This window comes from Oratosquilla oratoria, chromosome 2, assembly GCF_046742065.1.
Source record: "Oratosquilla oratoria isolate Oo_2021 chromosome 2, ASM4674206v1, whole genome shotgun sequence".
NCBI classification, from domain to species: Eukaryota; Metazoa; Arthropoda; class Malacostraca; order Stomatopoda; family Squillidae; genus Oratosquilla; species Oratosquilla oratoria.
In genome coordinates this window covers 82,351,174-82,372,266 of record NC_134778.1, presented here as the reverse complement: position 1 = coordinate 82,372,266, position 21,093 = coordinate 82,351,174, and the positions used below count along the sequence as shown (strand labels likewise).

General features: G+C 38.0%; 1 protein-coding gene across 1 annotated transcript in view; it reads left to right on the top strand.

Moving 5' to 3' along the window:
• The first annotated feature begins 228 nt into the window (after window positions 1-228).
• Window positions 229-21,093, top strand: part of pea (ATP-dependent RNA helicase pea) — a 44,564-nt gene continuing 23,699 nt past the window's right edge. Inside the window, exons 1-4 of the mRNA XM_076211868.1 lie at window positions 229-419; window positions 12,515-12,603; window positions 17,872-18,804; window positions 19,330-19,491. Of these exons, the coding sequence (XP_076067983.1) occupies window positions 326-419; window positions 12,515-12,603; window positions 17,872-18,804; window positions 19,330-19,491 (1,278 nt within the window). The 5' untranslated portion in view covers window positions 229-325. The remainder of the gene's footprint in view (window positions 420-12,514; window positions 12,604-17,871; window positions 18,805-19,329; window positions 19,492-21,093) is intronic.

The window sequence follows — 21,093 nt, the reverse complement described above, 5'->3', positions numbered from 1 at the left end:
ATATATAAATATACTTATATATATATATATATATATACATGTATATACTTATATATATATACATATGTATATATATATATAATATATATACATACATACATATATATATATATATATATATATATTTATATATATATATATATATATACATATATATGTATATGTATGTATAGACATACATATATACAATTATATGAACTTTCTTTAGTACATAGCGTTACTATTTTGTTTATTGTTTACAAATTTGTGATTGTCGTACGTACAACGTCCAGCTCTTGAAGTATACTACATAGAGAGTCGCAGTCGATACAAAGAATAGATTAACATGGAAGATTTAGAAAAGCTTGAGCACCTTTCTCTGGTGTCTAAAATATGTGTTGAATTGGAAAACCATTTGGGAATTAATGACAAAGACGTTGGTAAGTGTTATTTTAAACTTTTTTTTTCGAAAGAGTTAAATAAAATTCTGACTTACCAATGTTTCCCTTGAATATGTATTATAATTATGTATATGGTGAGTTCATTGAAATTTAGAAATAATATGGGCTCCAAAAAAGGTAGTTTGTACAAGTGGAAACTGCTGAAACCTGGGCACCAGATGTCGATTTTCCATGATTGATGATTGGATTTTTTTCCTGTTAGCCCAAGCCCAAGGCCAAACTAAAGCAGATTGTGACATCATTTATGATTATAATTATTCATTAACATTTAACAAATATCAAGACAGGTACATTAACTTAAGGTATCAATAATAAGTTGCACAATTTATGAACCCCAACTCTGTATCCTTTTCACTTTTGCAAATTACTATGGTAAAGAAACTTCTGTCAAGTCTCAAGAAAGAAAAAAAAAGGATATTTTTTTTAGAAGTACATACCAATGCATTATAAATATAATAATAGAAAATTTAAAAAAATGTAGAAAGTACAGTACCAGGGGAAATAGGTGGAAAATATTCAAGCGAAGAGCACAGGTGGACCTTAGAAAGTACTTCTTTATCAATAGGGTCATCAATACAATAATTGGAATGAGATACCAGAGTGGGTGGTTAATGTGGACTTTGTCATGAAGGTTGAGTCAAGGCTTGACAAATTCTGGAAGGAACAAGAACAAAAATTTAACTATAGGGCATAGATTAACACTGCACGCAGCCGACACCATATAAGTAGGTAGGTCAAACACCATCAGAGGCGCGACCGTCGATGACGAGCACAATAGCGCGTCATTTTATGCGCATGCCATGCAAACGGCCAAATTTACATACCGCCGGAAATTTCATTCATACAAATATTATGCGAGTGTATTTACTACGATTGTAGTAAATTTCAAACAATTACATCATCAGTTACATGTCGGTACATAAAAACAAAAGATAAACATGGCGGCTTGCATTCAGCAGTAAATCGAAAATTGGTTTGTTTCAGCGTAAAATAAATTCAGAGTTCTGGCAACTAACCAAAATAAACAAAAACTACTAGTCTCGCGAATTATTCTAATACCAAAATAAAGGCAGCGTGTTACGGTAGAGCTGAGAAATCGGTGGTTTTAATTAGTTGTTTTTTTCTATCGGGTCTGATTATCGGATAACAACATCAACATCCATCCCGCCATCTTATCTATCACTGGTGGTATGGATCAAACTTCACTCTATTAAGTTTCTTACTATTATGTTATTAGTGTAATAGACTTATAGTTGAATTATTTGAACTATTTTCTTTAAAATGTGTGATTTTCACGTAATTTGATCAAAGAGAAGTTACGTTTTTATCCTCCGTAATATTACGGACCACAGCTACGATTCGTCCTGCCCGCTATCTATGATCACTGGTGGTATGGATCAAACTACACTATTAAGTTTGTTACTATTGTTATTAGTGTAATAGCTTGCATATAGTTGAATTATTCAAACTATTTTCTTTAAAATGTGCGATTTTCATGTAATTTGACGGTATTCGTAGCTGTGGTGGGTAATTTTGCAGAGGATAAAAACGTAATTCTATGATCAAATTACATGGAAATCACATATCTTAAAGAGAATAGGTCAAATAATGCAACCATATGCTAAATTATTATATAAAATTGTGCCTGTCAGTAAAAACCGTCATTGTTTACGTTTGATCGGCGATTGGTCAGACCGCACGTTTCGGCTCGATTTCCTCGGACAAAATAGGCCCGATTTAATTCCATTCAAAATGCAATATCTCGAGAACTAGGACAGCTAGATGGATAATTCAAATTGCATTATACTCATAGTGACTTTTTGCATCCCATGAGAACTACTTCAGCTCAAATATCAGGAATTCCATTTTCATATTGACCTAGCTAATATAAGAAATCAGGCTGCCACACTGGAGTCACAGGCCTCTTAAGGCCTCTTCCAGTAAACATCAACTGTAATAATACATTAATGTAATATACATTATTCTTGTAGGAATCAATAATAGAAACAGTTGTGAAAAGCTATAAATAATAAAGTTGTGTAGTCTCCTTAGTTTAGATGCCATCTTTGTTTTGATAAATTTGGAGGTTGGAGATAACAATGACCTGATGACCTCTAGAATTACAGGTACTGCATTACTAAATGCAGGTTAGGTAGGCAGGTTTGATCAGGTTAGGTTGGGTTAGAATATATGAATTTAGAATTCTTCAATTTTTTCAACCTCTGCATCTACCAAAACAAACTTGGTGCCTCAAGGGTATTATTTTAGTTGTGCGCACCAATGCGATATAGCATTAGTTGGTAAAATATTAATTGTATAAATTATAATACATGAACATAATATGCAATTTTCTTGTCAGAAATAAAAAAAAAAAGAATACTCGGTATGACTAAATACTGCACCGGACTAGATCGGACTCTACCGGACCACATCGGGACATGATTCTACTGCACCAGGCACTTTAAAGTCATCTGTATCTTGGCGTTTCTATAGTAATAAGAAGACAAAATGAATAATATGTACCCGATCTAGTCTGGTGGAGCCTGGTACGGTAAATAGTCATATCCAAAATACTTCATTACAAGCAAATTTATTAATGAACAAAGGCACTAGGATACAGTATGGACGCCATGCCAGTCCAGTCACTATCAGATGATGGCTTTCACGTTGTGGACTGGGTGTTCTGCAACTCCAGGTGACATTAATAAGCACTGGAGAGAACACAGGGTTCTGCTGTCATCTGTTAATTGACTGAGGTACAATAATAATCAGGCTGTCAACATCCATGACAGCGGTGACGACCCGGATGATCTTTAGAATTTTTGGTACTGAATTACTAAACATCGGTTAGGTTAGGTAGGTTAGGTTAGAATAGCCTAATTTATCATACTTTAATTTCTTTGACCGTAGCACCTATCAAAACAAACATGGCGTATCATTCAACTGCTGCAACTTCATTTGTTAGAAAATAGGTTTTAGCAACTTTTTTTTTATTGATTTCCATGAAGAAAATCATATATTACATTGATTTATTATGATTTACCAAATTAATAGTTAATTTTCTATTGCTATGTTGCATAGGTGTGCACAACTAAAATTTTACCGTCTCAAGTAGTCAAAGTGGCTACATTTGTTTGTTAATAGCTTTTAACAACTATTTCTATTATTGATTTCTGCCAAGAATGATATATATTATGTTGATGCATTATAATTTACAAAATTATTTAATTTTCTATTACTATATCGCGTAGGTGTGCATTTCTAAAAATTTATTCAGAAAAGTTAATGAAAATGACCTAGGTGATGAGAAAGACACAGCAAGGGATAAAGTGCAGAAACATGCCAGCATGGATATATAATTTGGTGTAGGGTCATCTACACCACTTGCCAACTTGGCTCATCTGCTCAACCAAGTCATCTCACCATGGTTAGGTTCGGTAAGGTTAGATTAGTGTAGACAAATTTACCATACTTTAATTTCTTAAACCTCTGTATCCATCAAAACAAAGATGGCATCTCAAGCAGCTGAAGGGCTGAGTTGGCAATGGGCTGAGCTGGCCGACAAGCTTTAATGTGAAATTTATATATCACAATAGCTCCTGCCCTAACCTAACCAATCTTTAAAAAAAAAAGTAACATGCATTTGTGTGTGTCAACACAGCCTATCGCCAACTTGGCCCATCTACTCAACCAAGTTGGCTCACCATGGTTAGGTTAGGAGAATTTAAGTTAGGGTAGAATAGATGAATTTATTATACTTTAATTTCTTTGACCTTTGCATCTATCAAAACAAAGATGGCATCTCAAGTAGCTGATGGGCCAAGTTGGCAATGGGTTGAGCTGGCTGGCAAGCTTTAATGTGAAATTTATATATTACAGTAGCTCCTAACCTAACCAATCTATAGAAAAAATAGATTTTTTCAAGAAGAAAAAAATGACACGGGTAAATCTCGATTTACGCATCTTTGATGTGCGCGAATTTGTTATAACGCGACCTAAACAATATTAGAATTAGTTTAATTTACGCAATTTATTTGCTAAGACGCGATTTGGCCCAACCGCATTTTCAAACAGTCCGCCAGAGAGTTCCGCGGCCGGCCGACAGGTGGCGGGCCTTCCCGCTCCTCATTCATTGTTTACTGGCTTACAGGCCTCTTTCGCTCTGCTACTAACAACGAGAACAGACCTCCTCATATCAGCATACTATTATACTGTACTACCAGCCTATCATCATGGCCCCAAAACGTCCTTCATCGTCTTCTGCAAGCACCAGCGGCCCTGCGGGGAAGAAGGGAAAGCGCACATCACTGACACTGGAGCAGAAAATAGAAATTCTAGACCGATATCACCGGGGACAGAAAACTTCGGTCATATGCCATGCTTTAGGCCTGAAGGAGAGTACTCTGAGGACCATCCGAGACAACGCTGCTAAAATACGGGAAAGTGCTGAATCAGGATCAAGCCGGTCAATGCAGAGAACATCCTACATCAGATCGTCAACCATGGGAAGAATGGAAAAAATGCTGGCCACATGGATCGAACGCCAAAATAAGGACAATATTCCCGTGAGCATGACCACTATCCAGGAAAAATCAAAGAGTCTCATCAAGGATATCGAAGGCAGTGACGGCGCCTATAAATCTTTTCAAGCAAGTTCTGGCTGGTTTGCTAATTTTAAGAACAGACATGGCTTTCATAACATAAAAATGACTGGCGAAGCAGCATCAGCGGACATAGAAGCAGCCAAGAAATTCCCCGACTTGCTGAAGAGGACCATAGAAGAAGGCCAGTATACAGGCAAGCAAGTGTTCAATGTAGATGAAACCGGCCTTTATTGGAAAAAGATGCCAGCGCGGACCTACATCGCTGAGGAGGAGAAGTCAGCGCCTGGATTCAAGGCTTCCAAGGATCGCCTGACGCTGCTGCTGGGGGCCAACGCCGAGGGGGACTGCAGGCTCAAACCCATGACTGTTGTGGTGTGAGTGATGAGTGGTAGAACTACGTAAGTAGTACAGTGTACAATTGTTTTTCTCTTTTATAAATACATTAGAACGTTTAGAATTAGATATTATTAGTATTTTACAGTATTTACTGTACGTTTATTAGCCAAATAAAATGTGTTTATTGTACAAACATTACAACTTTTATGGATCAAATCCCCCATACCTCCCATATTCCATTGTTTCTTATGGCAAAAATTAATTTGATTTACGCGACGTCTCTAGGAACCTATATCTCGCATAAATCGAGAGTTACCTGTACATTTGTGTGTGTCAACTCGACCCATCACCAACTTAGCCTGCCATGACTGACTCCATTTGTTTGTCCTCTTTTTTTATCATTATTATTATTTTTTTTTATTAGGTGATAGTAGACAAATTGATTGTGCTGTAATTTTTTTACTCCCTCATCTATCAAAACAAAATTGCATGACAAGGAGTCCATGTTCCATGTTGGTGATGGGCCAAGCTGAGTGGAAGCTTTGTGTGTTATGGGACAACCTAAATTTTATAATCTTTCATTCAAGGTTTGCAACTACTGCAGATTGCTACAGAGCTACAAAATTGTGAAATTGTATGTTTTGATTGGAGTTTCCCAAGAACATGCATTAGAAAGTACCAAATGGCTCCCTCACACAAATACAGTCGAACCTCGAAAGCCTGGACCCTCGTATGACCGGTCGAAATGAACAAAGGTCGGACTTTTCAAGCAAAGTTCCCTATTTGTCCGGTAGGTGGCAGCGACGGCCGTACACGTGTACTCAAACCTGGCCCAGTCAAGCCGCCACCAGGGCTGCCGTTTCGTAGAATTTTGTACCAAAACGTAGTAAAATAGCGGTATGTGGCAACTGCACAAGGACATGAGGAAAATTTTTCTACATATCAGCGGGCTGTTACAAACATTCAAAAACTCAAACTTTTGTTTAAAAATCATAGAACTAGTTATCAAATAATAAATGATACATCAAAATATGACTTTTATTGGTAATTGTGTTACTTATAAAATATTATACCCCAAACGATACGTTTTTACCGTGTAGAAAAAAAATCTACGCTAAAGTTTCAGCTTTCTTTTAGCGATAATGATATAAAACAATAATTTTTATATCTTACTGAATATGTTAGGGCATGGGCCTTGTATACATTCAAGAATAAAAAACTAGAACCAACATTTTGTCAAAGTTTGACAAGTATATCATGCTATGAAAGTCTGCACACGCCCGAGAAAAATGTATGCTCCGGTATGGCAACACTCCCATTCTACACGGCAGTGTAGAAAACGCGGCACCCCTGCCCGTGGCCCACCACTGTCCCGCGTGCATACCTTCTGATATTTAGAGTGTACGTAATAAAAAATACAGTACAGTACACTGTATATACAGTACATTTACATGCCCGTATTACAGAATTATTAGTATTATAGTATTATTATTACAGTGTTAGAGTATTATTCTTATGTGTTTCTATGCCATATCATACATTACCTATACGTATACCGATATGAAAATCTACGGGTGTTAGTGCAATATTTCCGATGATTGGACTTTTGGCATGAACGGACCACCCTTCCCCCCAATTAGTCCGGGCTTTCGAGGTTCGACTGTATTTTATCTGTGTCCAGTCGATTCAGCCCTAGGACGATTTGTACCCTGGAGAGTTAGGCTTTGGGGTGATACGGCTATGGGTCAAGTCAGCCCCAGGCAAGTCAAATGGCCTTACATTTAGCTGGCATGGTTATTTGTTTATTCTCCTCCATCTTCTACTCCAAAATGGCCCTGGGCAAGTCAAAATGCCCACTGCTCTATTATTGATTACTGGGCCATTGGCTCTGTAACCAATATATATGAGGTCTGTTAGAAAAGTATCCAATTTCATTTATTTATTTATTTATTTTTTTCAAAAACCTGATGGATTTGAAGCAGACCGAGAGCACTACACACTACTTCACGCAAATGCTGCTTGCCAGCAACTGACGCTATTGACAGGCAGTAAAAAATTCACGCATGCGCACGAAGGTTCAAGGTTGGCTCATGCAAGTGTACTTGATTCAAATCCATCAGGGGTTTGCAAAAAGAAAAATAAATAGATAAAGTCGGGTACTTTTCTAACAGACTTCGTATGCATGCAATAAAGAATTTGTTAAGCTGAACAGAAGAAGATGGAATTAGGTATATGTAAAGGTTTGTTTCAGACTTATACAGTAATTTGTGTATTTTTTGCATCTATATTACGACAACAAGTTATCTTGTGGAAATTAGTATTAAGGGATAAATGAAAGTGTCATCCATTTGAAACATGATAAAAGGCATTCATCAAAGGACCAACTCCATGTGCCTAATGCTGGGTGGATTGTAATCCATAAAGTATATAATGTAATGAGGAGGTCTTCAGTTTTTGATCATTTAATTTTCATGTATTTGTTACAGTAAATACTCACTCAATTCTTTAGATGTAATTTTGTATGTAAATATCATGTATGTGGATGGGGTGATGCGGGAGGTAGATGTGAGGGTAATGGGCATGGGATTGGGGATGGTTAAAGAAATGGGAGGTAGACCGGTTGTTCTTTGCTGACAGCATTGCACTTGTGGCAGGATCATGGGGTGATTAAGAGAGTTAGTGGAGTTTGGGAAGGAATGCAACAGGAGAAAGTTGAAGATAATTGTGGGTAAAAGTAAGGTGATGAGATGTACAAGGGGAAAGGATGGCAGCAATTTGGAAGTGAGGCAGGAAAGGGAGGAGTGGAGGTAGATTGTAGATTGAGGAGATTGTATGAAGGGGTGATTGTGACAACAACACTGTATTGGGCAGAGACATGGAACATAAAAGAAGAAGAGTTTAAATGTGTTTGAGATGAAATGTCTGAGATCTGAGAATTATGGAAGGGGTTACAAGGTTGGATGTGCTGTGTTTGGCTGCATTGTTTCTGATCTAGGGCTATGGGCGAGATGCAAGGATGAACACCCATGACGAGCCAAGATGAGAGAGAGGGAAGGGTGATGGATGGGAGTGGAGTGGGTTGAGATGAAATGTGTGGGAGTGGAATTATGCCTTCTGGCATTGGCTACCTCCTTGGTAAGGGTGAAAGAGCCTGGTATATATATGTCTGTATGTTTATTTAGATAAAAATGTTTTTACATAATTCTGTCTTCTTGTGTTCAGCCTGACAAATTCTTTATTGCATACACCAATGTTGGTTACATGCCAGCAGCCCAGTAATTAATGATAGAGCAAGACCCTTTTGACTTGCCTGGTACAGTTTTGGAGTGGGAGATGGAGGAGGATAAACAAACAGCCACTTCAACTGAATGCAAGGCTGTTTTGACTTGCCCAGGGCCAACTTGACCCAAGGTTGAGTTGACTGGTAAGCATTTTATCAACCTTCCCCCAAGAATGTAGTAGGGATTTGTTTGCAATGGAAACTAGTTTTAGAATTGTTAGAATTATACCAAAAGCTACTGGACAATATAAGTTTCTTGTCAATTTCCCAGAATATACTTCCACTGTGTCTGTTGAATGAAGTAACTTGAAACCCATTGACTAATTTTGAATTAAAGTTTGAATGTATCAAGAAGTGAGCCTGATATTATTTCAGCACCATTTTACTGTATGGCTTCTTATTTCTATTCAAGATCAGTTTGAATCATTAGTTACACAAATGTTTCTGAAATGAAGAAACTACATGAATTCAAATCTAAATATGACAATTGGAAATTAAGGATATAAACAAAGTTGGAACATAAGGACATAATGAAGGAAATGGCAAGAAACCATAAGGCTTACACTCTTCAAGGAACTATACATGAATTTTGAGACTAGATATGATAGATTGGAGAGTAGGAGACAGGATCCAATGGGTGTTGAATCTCTCCTATAAACTACTATTATGTAAATACATTCACACCCACATTACAAAATAAGCTCTTCAAGACAAACCATCTAACTCTATACTCAATACACTATCCCCACCCATGGACATCAGCCCCCAAAGGAAAATCCATCTTAACCACTAGCATATGATGATACTGATGTTGGCATTATGGGGCATGATTGGGTATACAAGGATGCCGATGTCAGTGTTCTGAGTGACCCCTTTATTCTGTTAACAGGCTTGATTGCATTTTCTGTGATAATACAGCTGTAACTTTATATTTATAATGCATGTATTGTGATGCATCATCAAATCATTGTACATCAAACAGCTGATGTTGGGCACAAGAATTCAACTTGTATTGAAGAGGTTAAGGGAAGCACGAGCCACACTAGCATGCTAGTGTTCATGACACAGAATAAGCCTGGTTATGGAATTAAACTGCCCTAGATGTAGATATTACATAGGGGACACTGGACATCTCTTCTAACATTGTCCTGCATTGTACAGAGACAACTCATTATTTCCTTGATTGACCCATGGGCCTACCTGGTGGCCATTTCCCCTTACTTGGAAGACATGGCTCTTCTAAAAGGAGTCCAGGGGCAATAACTTGATTGATTGAATTTTCTGCAATCAGTACATTGTTCTGTTGTCAGTCACCAATTCACTTTCCTTGATATTCATTTGTCATAGTTTTAACAACATTCCTGTTTACAATTTCACTCACCTTCCAGCTTTCATTTTTTATTGTAATTGGGTCGGGGGTTGGAGATAATTAAAGAAAATGGAGAGGGGTGGGAGGTGAGCCCGTTGTTGTTTGCTAACGACACTGCACTTGTAGCAGGATCAGAGGAGGGATTGAGGAAGTTAGTGGCAGAGTTTGAGAAGGTGTGTGAAAGAAGGAAGCTGAAGATAAATGTGGGCAAAAGTAAGGTGATGAGATGTACAAGGGGAGAGAGTGACAGTAGGCTGGAAAGTGAGCAGGGTGAGAAACTGGAGGAAGTGGATAGTTTCAGATACTTGGGTGCAAATGTGACAGGAAAGGGAGGAGTGGGGGTGGAGGTAGAATGTAGATTGAGAGAAGCGAGTAAATGCCTTGATGGATTAAAAAGTGTAATGGGAAATAGACATCTGGGAATGGATGCTAAGAGGAGGTTGTATGAAGGAGTGATTGTGCCAACAGCAATGTATGGGGCAGAAACATGGAACATGAGAGAGGAAGAGAGAAGGAGTTTGAATGTATTTGAGATGAAATGTCTGAGAAGTATGATAGGGGTTACTAGGCTAGATAGAGTGAGAAATGAGGAGGTGAGGAGGCGAATGGGGGTGGAAAAGGAGCTGGGAGATAGGGTTGATGAAAAGTATTAGGATGGTTTGGACACATGGAAAGAATGAGTGAAGAAAGATTAGTAAAAGAAGTGTGGAAGGAGTGAATATGAGGGGGCGTCCTAGGATGAGATGGATGGATGGGGTGAAAGGGGCTTTACAAAAGAGAGGAATGTCTGTAGAGGAAGGACGGGAGAGGACAGAAGATAGGGGTGAATGGAGAAGGGTTGTGTATAGATGAGGCTGTGATGCATGACGGGGAGTGGATGGGGGGTGAGGAAGTATGTATGAGAAAAAATTTGACGCAGCACAAAGGGATTTCTCCCCGTCTTCTCCTTTCCTGCATGAGGGGACAGAGAGGGGGGTCGCTGAATTTATGAAGCTGCCTTGCTGTGGATGTGCTGTGTCTTGTGACACTGCTTCTGACCCAGGGCAATGGACAAGATGCAGGGATGACCTATCATCCAGGAGGTGCCAAGATAGGAGGGAGGGTGGAGGGGAGTGGAATATATGGGAAATGAAATGGGTAGGAGTGATTTCTGTGCCTTTTTCTTTTTGGCTAACCCCCGTGTGAGGGGGAAAGAGCCTTTGGTATATGTATGTATTTAGATATTAGATATACTACACTCTGTCTACTCTAACTTGAGGCCTTTGGCATGGCCTAGGGAAACCCCCATTGTTTACACGTCTAGTGATGACCAGCGCATGTGGATCATTCTCATTGTTATTCTGTATATTATCTATTTATGTAATATATATAAATTCATAATATGACTGCATGGTGTTAAGAATGGCTTGGAATTTGAAGGAGAGACAACTTTTTAAGCTTTCTATTTCACTTAACAACATGGCTCATTTGACATTCCCACCAGATCTATCTATCTGTCTATATACAGGTAAACGTCGACTTATGATGGCATTAGGTTTCGATAGAGCCATCGTAAGACGATCTCATCGTAAGTCGATCCCCACTCTGTTCCGTGGTCACTGTACCTAGCCTACCTGTATATTAACCACCAGAGATACTGAATATAGCCTATTAAACATGTACAGTAGTTTATTTAATTATTTTTATCCTTTTTACCATATTCAAACACTATAATATGTATTTTCAGTACGGGACTTAAATCTCGCGGGCAGCAGCCAATGCCAGCCGTATGACGTGACGTAATAATACTCGCATCATAAAATATAGTCACCGCTTATATTGATCGTTCTCTCTTTCACCCGCGAATTTTGAAAACCACAGAGAATGAATCATTTGAGAGAATGTAAAAACACAGGGGCGACTACAATAAATATAATCAAGACGCCGATATGGCATCGTCGCGAATCCACTTGCTCCTCATGACGCATACGTGTGCGGCACCGTATGGAAGGGGTTAAATTATCATATCGTCGTCATCGTAAAGTCGAACAATCGTAAGTCGCGGCCATCGTAAGTCGACGTTTACCTGTATATATATATATATATATATGCGTGTGTGTGTGTGTGTGTGTAGATAGAGAGAGAGAGACAGACAGAGGAAGCAAGGCCCTCTGAAGAGAGTGATGTGGCAGCAGCGCAATCTCGCTGTGCTGTGCCTGAGGGCTCTCAAGTTAGAGTTAATAGATTACAATCTGATTTTCTGTTTATCATAAATCAGGACCCCCAAATATGAGTGTATGTGTCATTTAGAGAGAGAGAGAGTGAAAGAGTGTTTGCTTATTAGATGCAGGTATTTGATGTCAACCCTTTCAAACAATCCTTGTGAATTTGTTGAGTAACAAGTAATGCCATGATTCTTTATTTTATCAGTCCTGCTAATTACCTGTTCAGATGTATGGGCTTCTCCATTAGTCATTATAATAATACAAAATTTATTCTATTCCAGCTGAATTCATCATTGCACTAGCCCAGAAATCAAAACGACTGGAGAAGTTTCAGAAGGAGCTTTCAGAAAATGGTGGAGATCAATTTGCTGTAAGTTAAAAGAAAATATCTTTCTTTGGGAATGAATGTAAGGAGAGTTGTATGAAGGAATTACTGTAACCATGGCACTGTGTGAAGCAGAAAGGAAGAATTTGAATCCTTTTTAGATAAAATATGAGAAATAATATTTTATGTGAATAGATTGAATGAGAAATGTGGAGATGTCACAGAAAATGGGTTTGTAAAATACTGAGGTGGTGTGGGCATATAGAAAGAATAATGAACTTGCAAAAAGTGTGGGAAGAAGTGAATTGAATGTAGTTTTGAGGAAGACCAAGAATGAGGTGTATGGATGAGGTAAAGGAGGATTTCATGAAAGTTCTGTGGAGCTGGTAAGAGATGAGAGTATTTGTGAATAGATTAATGATGATGTGACCTGAAGGGATGTTCTTGTCTGCTCTGTGAGTTAGTTTAAGTGGATGAGGAAGTGGGGTGGTCATCTTATGTAGTGAGGATAAACATGTATTATTTGTCAGACCCTGCTGTGTAAGTATTGTATCTTCCTGCATTGCCTTTGATATTATTTGTTTAGTTAGGGACAGGGATGACCCTTCATACATGAGGTGCTGAGATGGGAGGAGCATTAGATTATTTTTAATTATGTGTGAAGTGAATATGTGCTTAACTCAAACAACCCCATTATAAAGGGAAAGGACCTTTGGTTTATGTGTGTTTGTCTTGTTTTCATTTATAAAACCAGGTTTATTCATGCTGGACAGGCACGGCCACTTAATATGCATATTGCTTGTTATTAAACAATTCAGTACAGTGACACCTACATAGGCATCATGAGGCAGAGTGGGTACATGAGGGTGCTGGCATTGGCGTCTTGATTATATATTTTTTTGTAGTTGTACATGAGTTACCCCCGGATTCTGTAAACTTGTTTGATCATGTTTTCTTTGTTTATTATTACTCAGAGTAAAAGAGAACAAGTAATAGAGCAATGACTTTATATTTTATTATACGAATAGTGTGATGAATTGTACATATGGCAGCTGATGCTGCATGTGAGAAGTTGACTCGTACTGAAGTGGTTAAGTGTCATTGGTTGTTCCCTTGTGAGTTACATGTTAAAAAGGGAAAAGCACTTAGGATTGTCTGAGCCTAATTTAGAAAAATTTGGTTCAGTATGAGCTTACCATGAATAAAATAAAAGAGCATAACACATATCTTATATTTTTTCAACATTCGTGTTTGATAGCATGACCATAAATCATGATAACAAATATAAAAAATGTTCTGCTTTTCCCAATACCTCTTGCACACACAAGTGGGACAGACTGTGAAGATTGGAACTCCAAAAAAAAAAAAAAAAAACAATTTTCGTGGATTTCAGCGACGAGGGAGTATCTGTGTTGTAATAGTAGGGAAGGGGAAAGCTTATGGTGTAGTGGGCAGGTGAAGAAAAAGGGGAAGGGGAGAAATTATTGAGAAAAATGGAAGAAAATGAGGAAGGGGAGACACAGGCCCCGGAAGTCAGAAGGGATGTAAACAAAAGGTGTGCAGATGACCCAGGTTAAGTCGAACAAGTCAGCAAAGGGATCAAAAGTAGAAATATAGATAAGAGCAACTCAATAGAAAGTGGAGATAATTATTTCTATGGATTTAATGAGGGAGGAAATGACAACCTCCCCTGATTAGCAAGTCTAGAGGAAAAACTAACAGAAATGAACGAATCATGGGAGGTTAGGTTTCACCAATTCGCGCTAATTACCCAGAGTTGATAAATTGGAAGAAATGAAGGAGATCCAAAACCTAAATAAAGAAATAGAAGAATTAAAAAGACAGTTAAAAGAAGTAAAAGATGAGAATGAGGAATTAAAGAGGAATAATAAAGAAATAATGAGAACAGAATGGAGTCAAAGAAAAATTCTATTGGAGACTAGTGGACATGAAAGTGAGGAAATGGTTCATAGTAGAGAAAAATGGAAGGGATAGAGAAAACAGGATGGAGGATGGACACTATGGATAAAAGAGAATACTAGGTATAGAAATGAGGAAAAACCATCGAGGCTGGACCTAATAATCACATCAGAACCTGAAATAGTGGACAAGATTGTATATAAGACACCACTAAGTAAAAATGACCACATATTAGTTGAACTTAAATGAGGAAAAATACATGGGAAAAAATGAACAATATGCTATTGAAAGGGAAGATTGTATGGAAATTTTTTTTTTTATAAAAGAAGAGAATTCTTTCAAAAAGCAGACCAGGAAAGGATACACAAGGAGGAAACAACAGTAGAAGAGAAATGGAAAATTTTGACAAAAATTTATAAAGGAGTGGAAAAGTACGTTCCAAGACAAAAACAAGGAAAAGGATATGTAAAATGTTGGTACAACAAAAGATGTAGTGAGTTAAAAGACAAAAGGCTTGGATAAAATGGAAGAAAAACAAAAGATGAAAAAATGGAAAATATATACTAGTTATAGAAATGAATATGTACAAGTATGCAGAGAAGAAAAGAGAAAATATGAAAAGAATGTCATAGAAAAATGTAAAGATCAAGCAAAATTATTTTATAGATTTGTAAACAACAAACTGAAAAACAAACAAGAATTAGTGAAACTACAACAAGGAGGAGTTGAATACACAGAGGAAATAGAAATGGCAGAAATTATGAACAGGCATTTTAAATCAGTATTTACGAGAGAGAGCTTACAACTTAGAGATGTCAAGTGGGAGGAGAAAGTCCCCTCAATGAAAGAGATAGAAGTAACAAAGAAATAATGAATCACTTGAGTAATCTCGATGTTAGAAAATCGCTTGGACCAGATGAAATGGCAAACTGGATTTTGAGAGAATGCAGGAACAAACTAATAGACTAAATACATAATCTAATAAACAGTTCATTGAAAGAAGCAAAAGTTCCAGAAGATTGGAAAAGATCAAATATAGTACCAATATATAAAGGGGGAGACAAGGAAGACCCTACTAACTATAGACTGGTCTCTCTTACAAGTACGGTAGCTAAAATTTGTGAAAGAATGATCAAAATTAGATGAGTAAGGCATTTGGAAAAAAAAAACAATGTATTGAATCCAAGGCAATTTGGATTTAGACAAGGAAGATCATGTGTCACAAACTTGATGTGTTTCTATTCAAGGAAGACCCTACTAACTATAGACCGGTCTCTCTTACAAGTACGGTAGCTATAATTTGTGAAAGAATTATCAAAATTAGATGGGTAAGGCATTTGGAAAAAAACAATGTACCAAGTCCAAGGCAATTTGAATTTAGACAAGGAAGATCATGTGTCACAAACTTGATGTGTTTCTATTCAAGACTAATAAATGTAATACAAGAAAGAGATAGATAGGCTGATTGTGCATTTCTAGACCTGAAAAAGCTTTTGATAAGGTGCCACACAAGAAATTGCTAAAGAAATTAGAAACTGCAGTAGGAATATAGGGCAAACTGCTGAAGTGGATGGAAGACTTCTTGCATGAAAGAAAAATGAGAGTTGTGATAAAAGACAAATGTTCTAATTAGGATGAAGTGATTAGTGGAGTTCCACAAGGAACAGTTCTGGCCCCAATAATGTTTGCTATATATATTAATGATATGGATGAAGGAATTGAAAGTTATACGAGCTTCTTTGTGGACGATGCAAAACTGTTGAAAAAGTGAACACAAGAAGATTGTGGGTCACTGCAGTGATCTCAATAAAGTATGGGAATGGAATAGGAAGTGGGAAATGGAATTCAACATTAAGAAGTGTAGTATAAAGGAATTTGGAAGAAGCAAAAAAAGAATAGTGGGATCATATAAATTGGGAGAAGAAGAAATTAAAAAAGTGGAAAATTAGAAAGACCTGGGAGTCATTATTATGAATAATATGTCCCCTGAGAAACATATAAACAAATTTTTTGAGAAACTTATAATTTAATAAGAGCAATCAAAATGGTATTTACATACCTGGATGAAGAAGTGCTGAAGAAAATACTAGTCACTTTGATAAGACTAAAATTGGAGTATGTAGCAATGATGCGGTCACCAAGTACAAAAAAATGTATAACAAAACTTGAAAGAATACAAAGAGCAATTACGAAATTGGCACAACACTCTCGGAACTATCATATGAAGAGAGACTAGCAAAACTTGAGCTACAGACATTAGAGCAAAGAAGAGAGAGAGGAGACTTGATAACTATTTATAGAATCATGAAAGGCATAGAAATTATTGATAGAATCTAATAAAATGGGATAGTAGAGATACAAGATGACACAGAAAGAAAATAAAAAAGGCAATGATAGAAGAGACCTGAAAAAGAACATCTTTCCCCAGGGATGATAGACGTTTGGAACAAGTTAGATGAAAATTTGATGTGTGCAAAAACGATACACAAATTTAAAAACAGGCTAGATAAAACGAGATATAAAGATGGGACACCACGAGCGTAGCTCCCCTTCCCGTAAAATACAACTAGAGAAATACACACACATGCACTCGGTGGCATGGTTGGTTAAGTCCTTGTCACTATGGCGTTCTGGGTTTGAATCCTGCCCAGGGCTGAAATAATTTCAGTATTGCTGCGCTTCGAGTCGTTACTCCAACTCTCATGGGCGGGGAGTTGGGTGTGTGTGTGTGCATGTAAGGTCACAGCATTACTCATAGATCGGTCATACGAGCTCTGAGCTCTCTTCCGGGATGGAAACAGCTGTCGATCACAAGTCCAACACGTGATCCAAAGACTAAGGTGAATCACACTGGCTGCCTGCCTGTCTGCCTACCTATCTACCTCCCCTCTGTGGACCAGAGGCACTTATGATTTGTCTATGTAAAGATTTAAAATCTCCACTCTTAGAGGAATGGTGATACTTTTATACTACAGCTGTCCCTTCTTTATACTCTTCCTTTGTATTCTTTTACCACTTTTATGACTACTTCCTAAAGATCTCCCTGTAGTGGGAGGGATAGATTTCTACCATGTTTCCCCAGCATGCCATAAAAGGTGATGAAGTGGGATGGAATGTTGAGACTAGGGATCCTGCTTATGTTTCTCCTGAGAAAAGTCAAGGCATAAGAAGATCTGGGAAATTTTATCCTAACGTAGTTAAATATTGTGCAGTCAATACCCCAGTACCTCTAAAGATTTATTTCCTACTCTGACTTTATTCTCCTGGATATTGGGGCTAGATTATGACAAACTGAGTCACACTGTATTTTTATTTATTTTAATTTGATTTTTCAAGTTATCCTTAAATACTTATCTTTCAATATATACTAATTTTCTTGTTTTTGTGTTTCAGGATTCATTTGTGGAAAGCTTGTGGCGGTTGATTGTTCACATGAAACCTTCAGTTGTCACAGCAAGCAAAGCCTTAAAGGAAAAGAGTAAAGAAAACAATTTCAAGACTGACCAAGAAGAGAAACGAGAGCTTCTACCATTCCTTGCCATGCCAAATGACCCTGGGGTTAGAACAATGTTGAAAGAGGAATTTGAATTCAAAGCTGAACCTAAACATGAAGAGGTAAAGGACAAGTCCAAAGAGAAGAGGAAGAAAGACAAAGACAAGCACAGAAGTGAAAATGATGACAGGAAGAAAGTTATAAAGGAAGAAGCAGATCCTTTTGTTGATGACATGATGGCTTTCTTGGAATCCCATGCACCTTCAAAGCAGAATGAATGCAATGTTGGCTATGGAAGCCAAAGCAAGGCCAAAGAAAAAAAGAAAAGGTCTAGGTCCAAAGACAGGGGAAAAGGTGATAGCCGTAGTCAGAGTAGAGAGAGGGAAGAAGTGAAGAAGAGACGGCGATCCAGAAGTAAAAGTAGAGGGAGGGAAAGGCACAGGGGTCGAAGTAGAAGTAGAGAAAGGAAGGATAGGAGTAGAGATCGAAGGGACAGGAGTCACAGCAGAGACAGGAGGGAGAGAAGCCGCAGCAGGGACCGACGAGATAGAAGAGAGAGGAGTTGGAGTAGAGACAGAAGAAACAGAAGTCGAAGTCAAGAAAGAAGAAACAGAAGCAGAAGTAGAGAACATAGTAGACGAAATAGAAGTAGAAGTAATGAGAGGACTAGGAAAGATAGAAAGGAGAGGAGTAGAAGTAGGGGAAAAGATAGAAGAGGAAGAGAGAGAAGTAGAAGTGGAAGTCGTGGAAGAGGTAGAGGAAGGGAGAAGGAACAAATGAATAGAGAAGCCTTTGTCAACAGAGCTCCTGATGAGAATCCAGTGGTTGGTAAGGTAAGATCAACATACATTTGTTTATTGTTTTTCATTTGTTCATCTTTCTTATAATGGAGGGACCAATGATAGGTACTGGGCCAAACCTAACCATGCTGGGGAGCTGCCCTGAGCATAGTCACTTGTACTGTGGTATGACTATTACTACTGCTGCTGCTGCTAACAATACCACCACATCTGCCCATCTAATTTTTGGTCATCCCCTGAAGTTCATTTATCCACCTCTGCTTTCCACACTCTTTTTTACTAATCTTTCTTCACTCATTCTTTCCATTGCAATGTGATAATATTGAATTTAACTATTTTTATTTTGTAACTAATTATAAGTATCATTTACCAATTAGAAAAGAGGGAGGGAGGGGATGGTGAATGGGAGTGGAGTATGTGGGGATGAAATGGGTGGGAGTGGATTTATTTCTTTGATTTTGGTTACCTCCCTTTTAAGGGGGGAAAAAACCCTAGGTATATGTATGTGTGTATATATAAGTATTTAACTTAAAGTAAATCAATATCTTAATTTTACAGATTTACAATGGGAAAGTTACAAACATCATGAACTTCGGATGTTTTGTCCAACTAGATGGTTTAAGAAAGAGGCTAGAAGGACTTGTGCACATTTCACAACTGCGGCGGGAAGGTCGAGTGACAAATGTTGGGGATGTTGTTACCAGAGGACAGCGTGTAAAGGTGAGCATTGATATATATATATATATATATATATATATGTGTGTGTGTAGGGAATACTCGGTTTGATTTGGAGTTCAGGTATCATCCTGCAAATGTTGTTGTTTTATATTGAACTTTGCATAAGATAATTTGATACATTTACAGTTTATAGCTTGTCTTTCTAATGTGTGCAAACAAGCTAGATCCCTGCTTCAAATGTTATCATTTCATGTGATGTAGTGAATTTGAGGTCTTAGATTCATATTGTTTTGTGTGGCTCCACACATTCTGTGTCACTATCTATGTCATCACCCATTCCTATATATATGTGAATTAAATGTCAGACTTGTTAACTTAGCCAAGCTCCTACTTTTGACGCTTCTCAACATTTCACTATACTTTCACTATGAAAATTTCAACATGTATCTATATCGTGGAAGCTCACTGGCTGAGCGGGTTATGGTGTTATGACTTGCAGCGAAGGTCGAGGGGGATAGTGGTTCGAATCCTGCCACGAATGAAGTTGAACCAAGGGCAGTTCATTAAATTCCACGCTACCAATCCCTCTGTGAGGGGTACCATCCTAACCTTCCAATAGGGGGGAGTTTGTGATGTTAAACCATATCATCATCATCTACATCAAAAGGGACCAGTGATGGGTCATGTGAGACAGACATGGGAGAAAATCATCTTCAAATCCCATAAACACACACCTCTTTTGAAATGTATCTCTTTGGGACTGAACCTTAGTTCTCTGTCTGGAACCAAATTCTTTCTACATCAGTTTCAACTATCTTCCGCTTTTTGACATGAGGTATTACAGCTGGTGAGTGCTCCTTTTCTCCTCCTGCCAGCTGGTGACAGAAACAGTCCCACAATAATGCAACACAGGCAACAGCCCCACATTTTTTCCCAGACAGATTTATGGAAGGGCTCTGTGACTTTTACTGATGAATGTAGGGCTGTGGTTTTGCAGGCAGTAGAACTTGGGACAACAATTGTTGCTCTTATTCCACTTAGCAATTTTATTTTACTTATGGAATTCATGCCTTCATTTATTTCCATTTTATTTAATATAACATGATGTGTTGATGTACTGACAGAAGGTAAGGAAATTTTTGATCTAGAGAAGGCTTGTGGCAAGGCCAACAGGATGGCATTATGGGAGGTGTTACATATATGGGATAGAAGGAAGTTTATTTAAGGCAGTCAGAAGCTTTTACATGAGTAGTAGAGGTTGTGTTAGGCTTGAGAATGGTGAGAGTAAGGTTTTTGAGGTGAAAGTGGGGGTGCACCAGGGCTGTGTAATATCACAATATCACAATGGTTGTTCACTGCGTACATAGATGAGGTAGTATGGGAGGTAAATGTGAGGGTGTTGGGCAGGGAATTGGAGATAGTAAAAGTGGAGGGAGGTGACCCAGTTGTCTGCTGATGACACTGCACTTGTAGTTGGGTCAGAGGAATGTTTAAGGTAGCTAGTGGCAGAGTGTGAGAGGGATATATGAGCTGAGAAAATTGTAAGTAGATGTTGGTATCAATCAATTGTTGCCTTGAGTTTCACCAAATGGAAAACCCACAGCCCCACAATGGCTGGTAATGGTTGTCAGAACCTCCCACTGA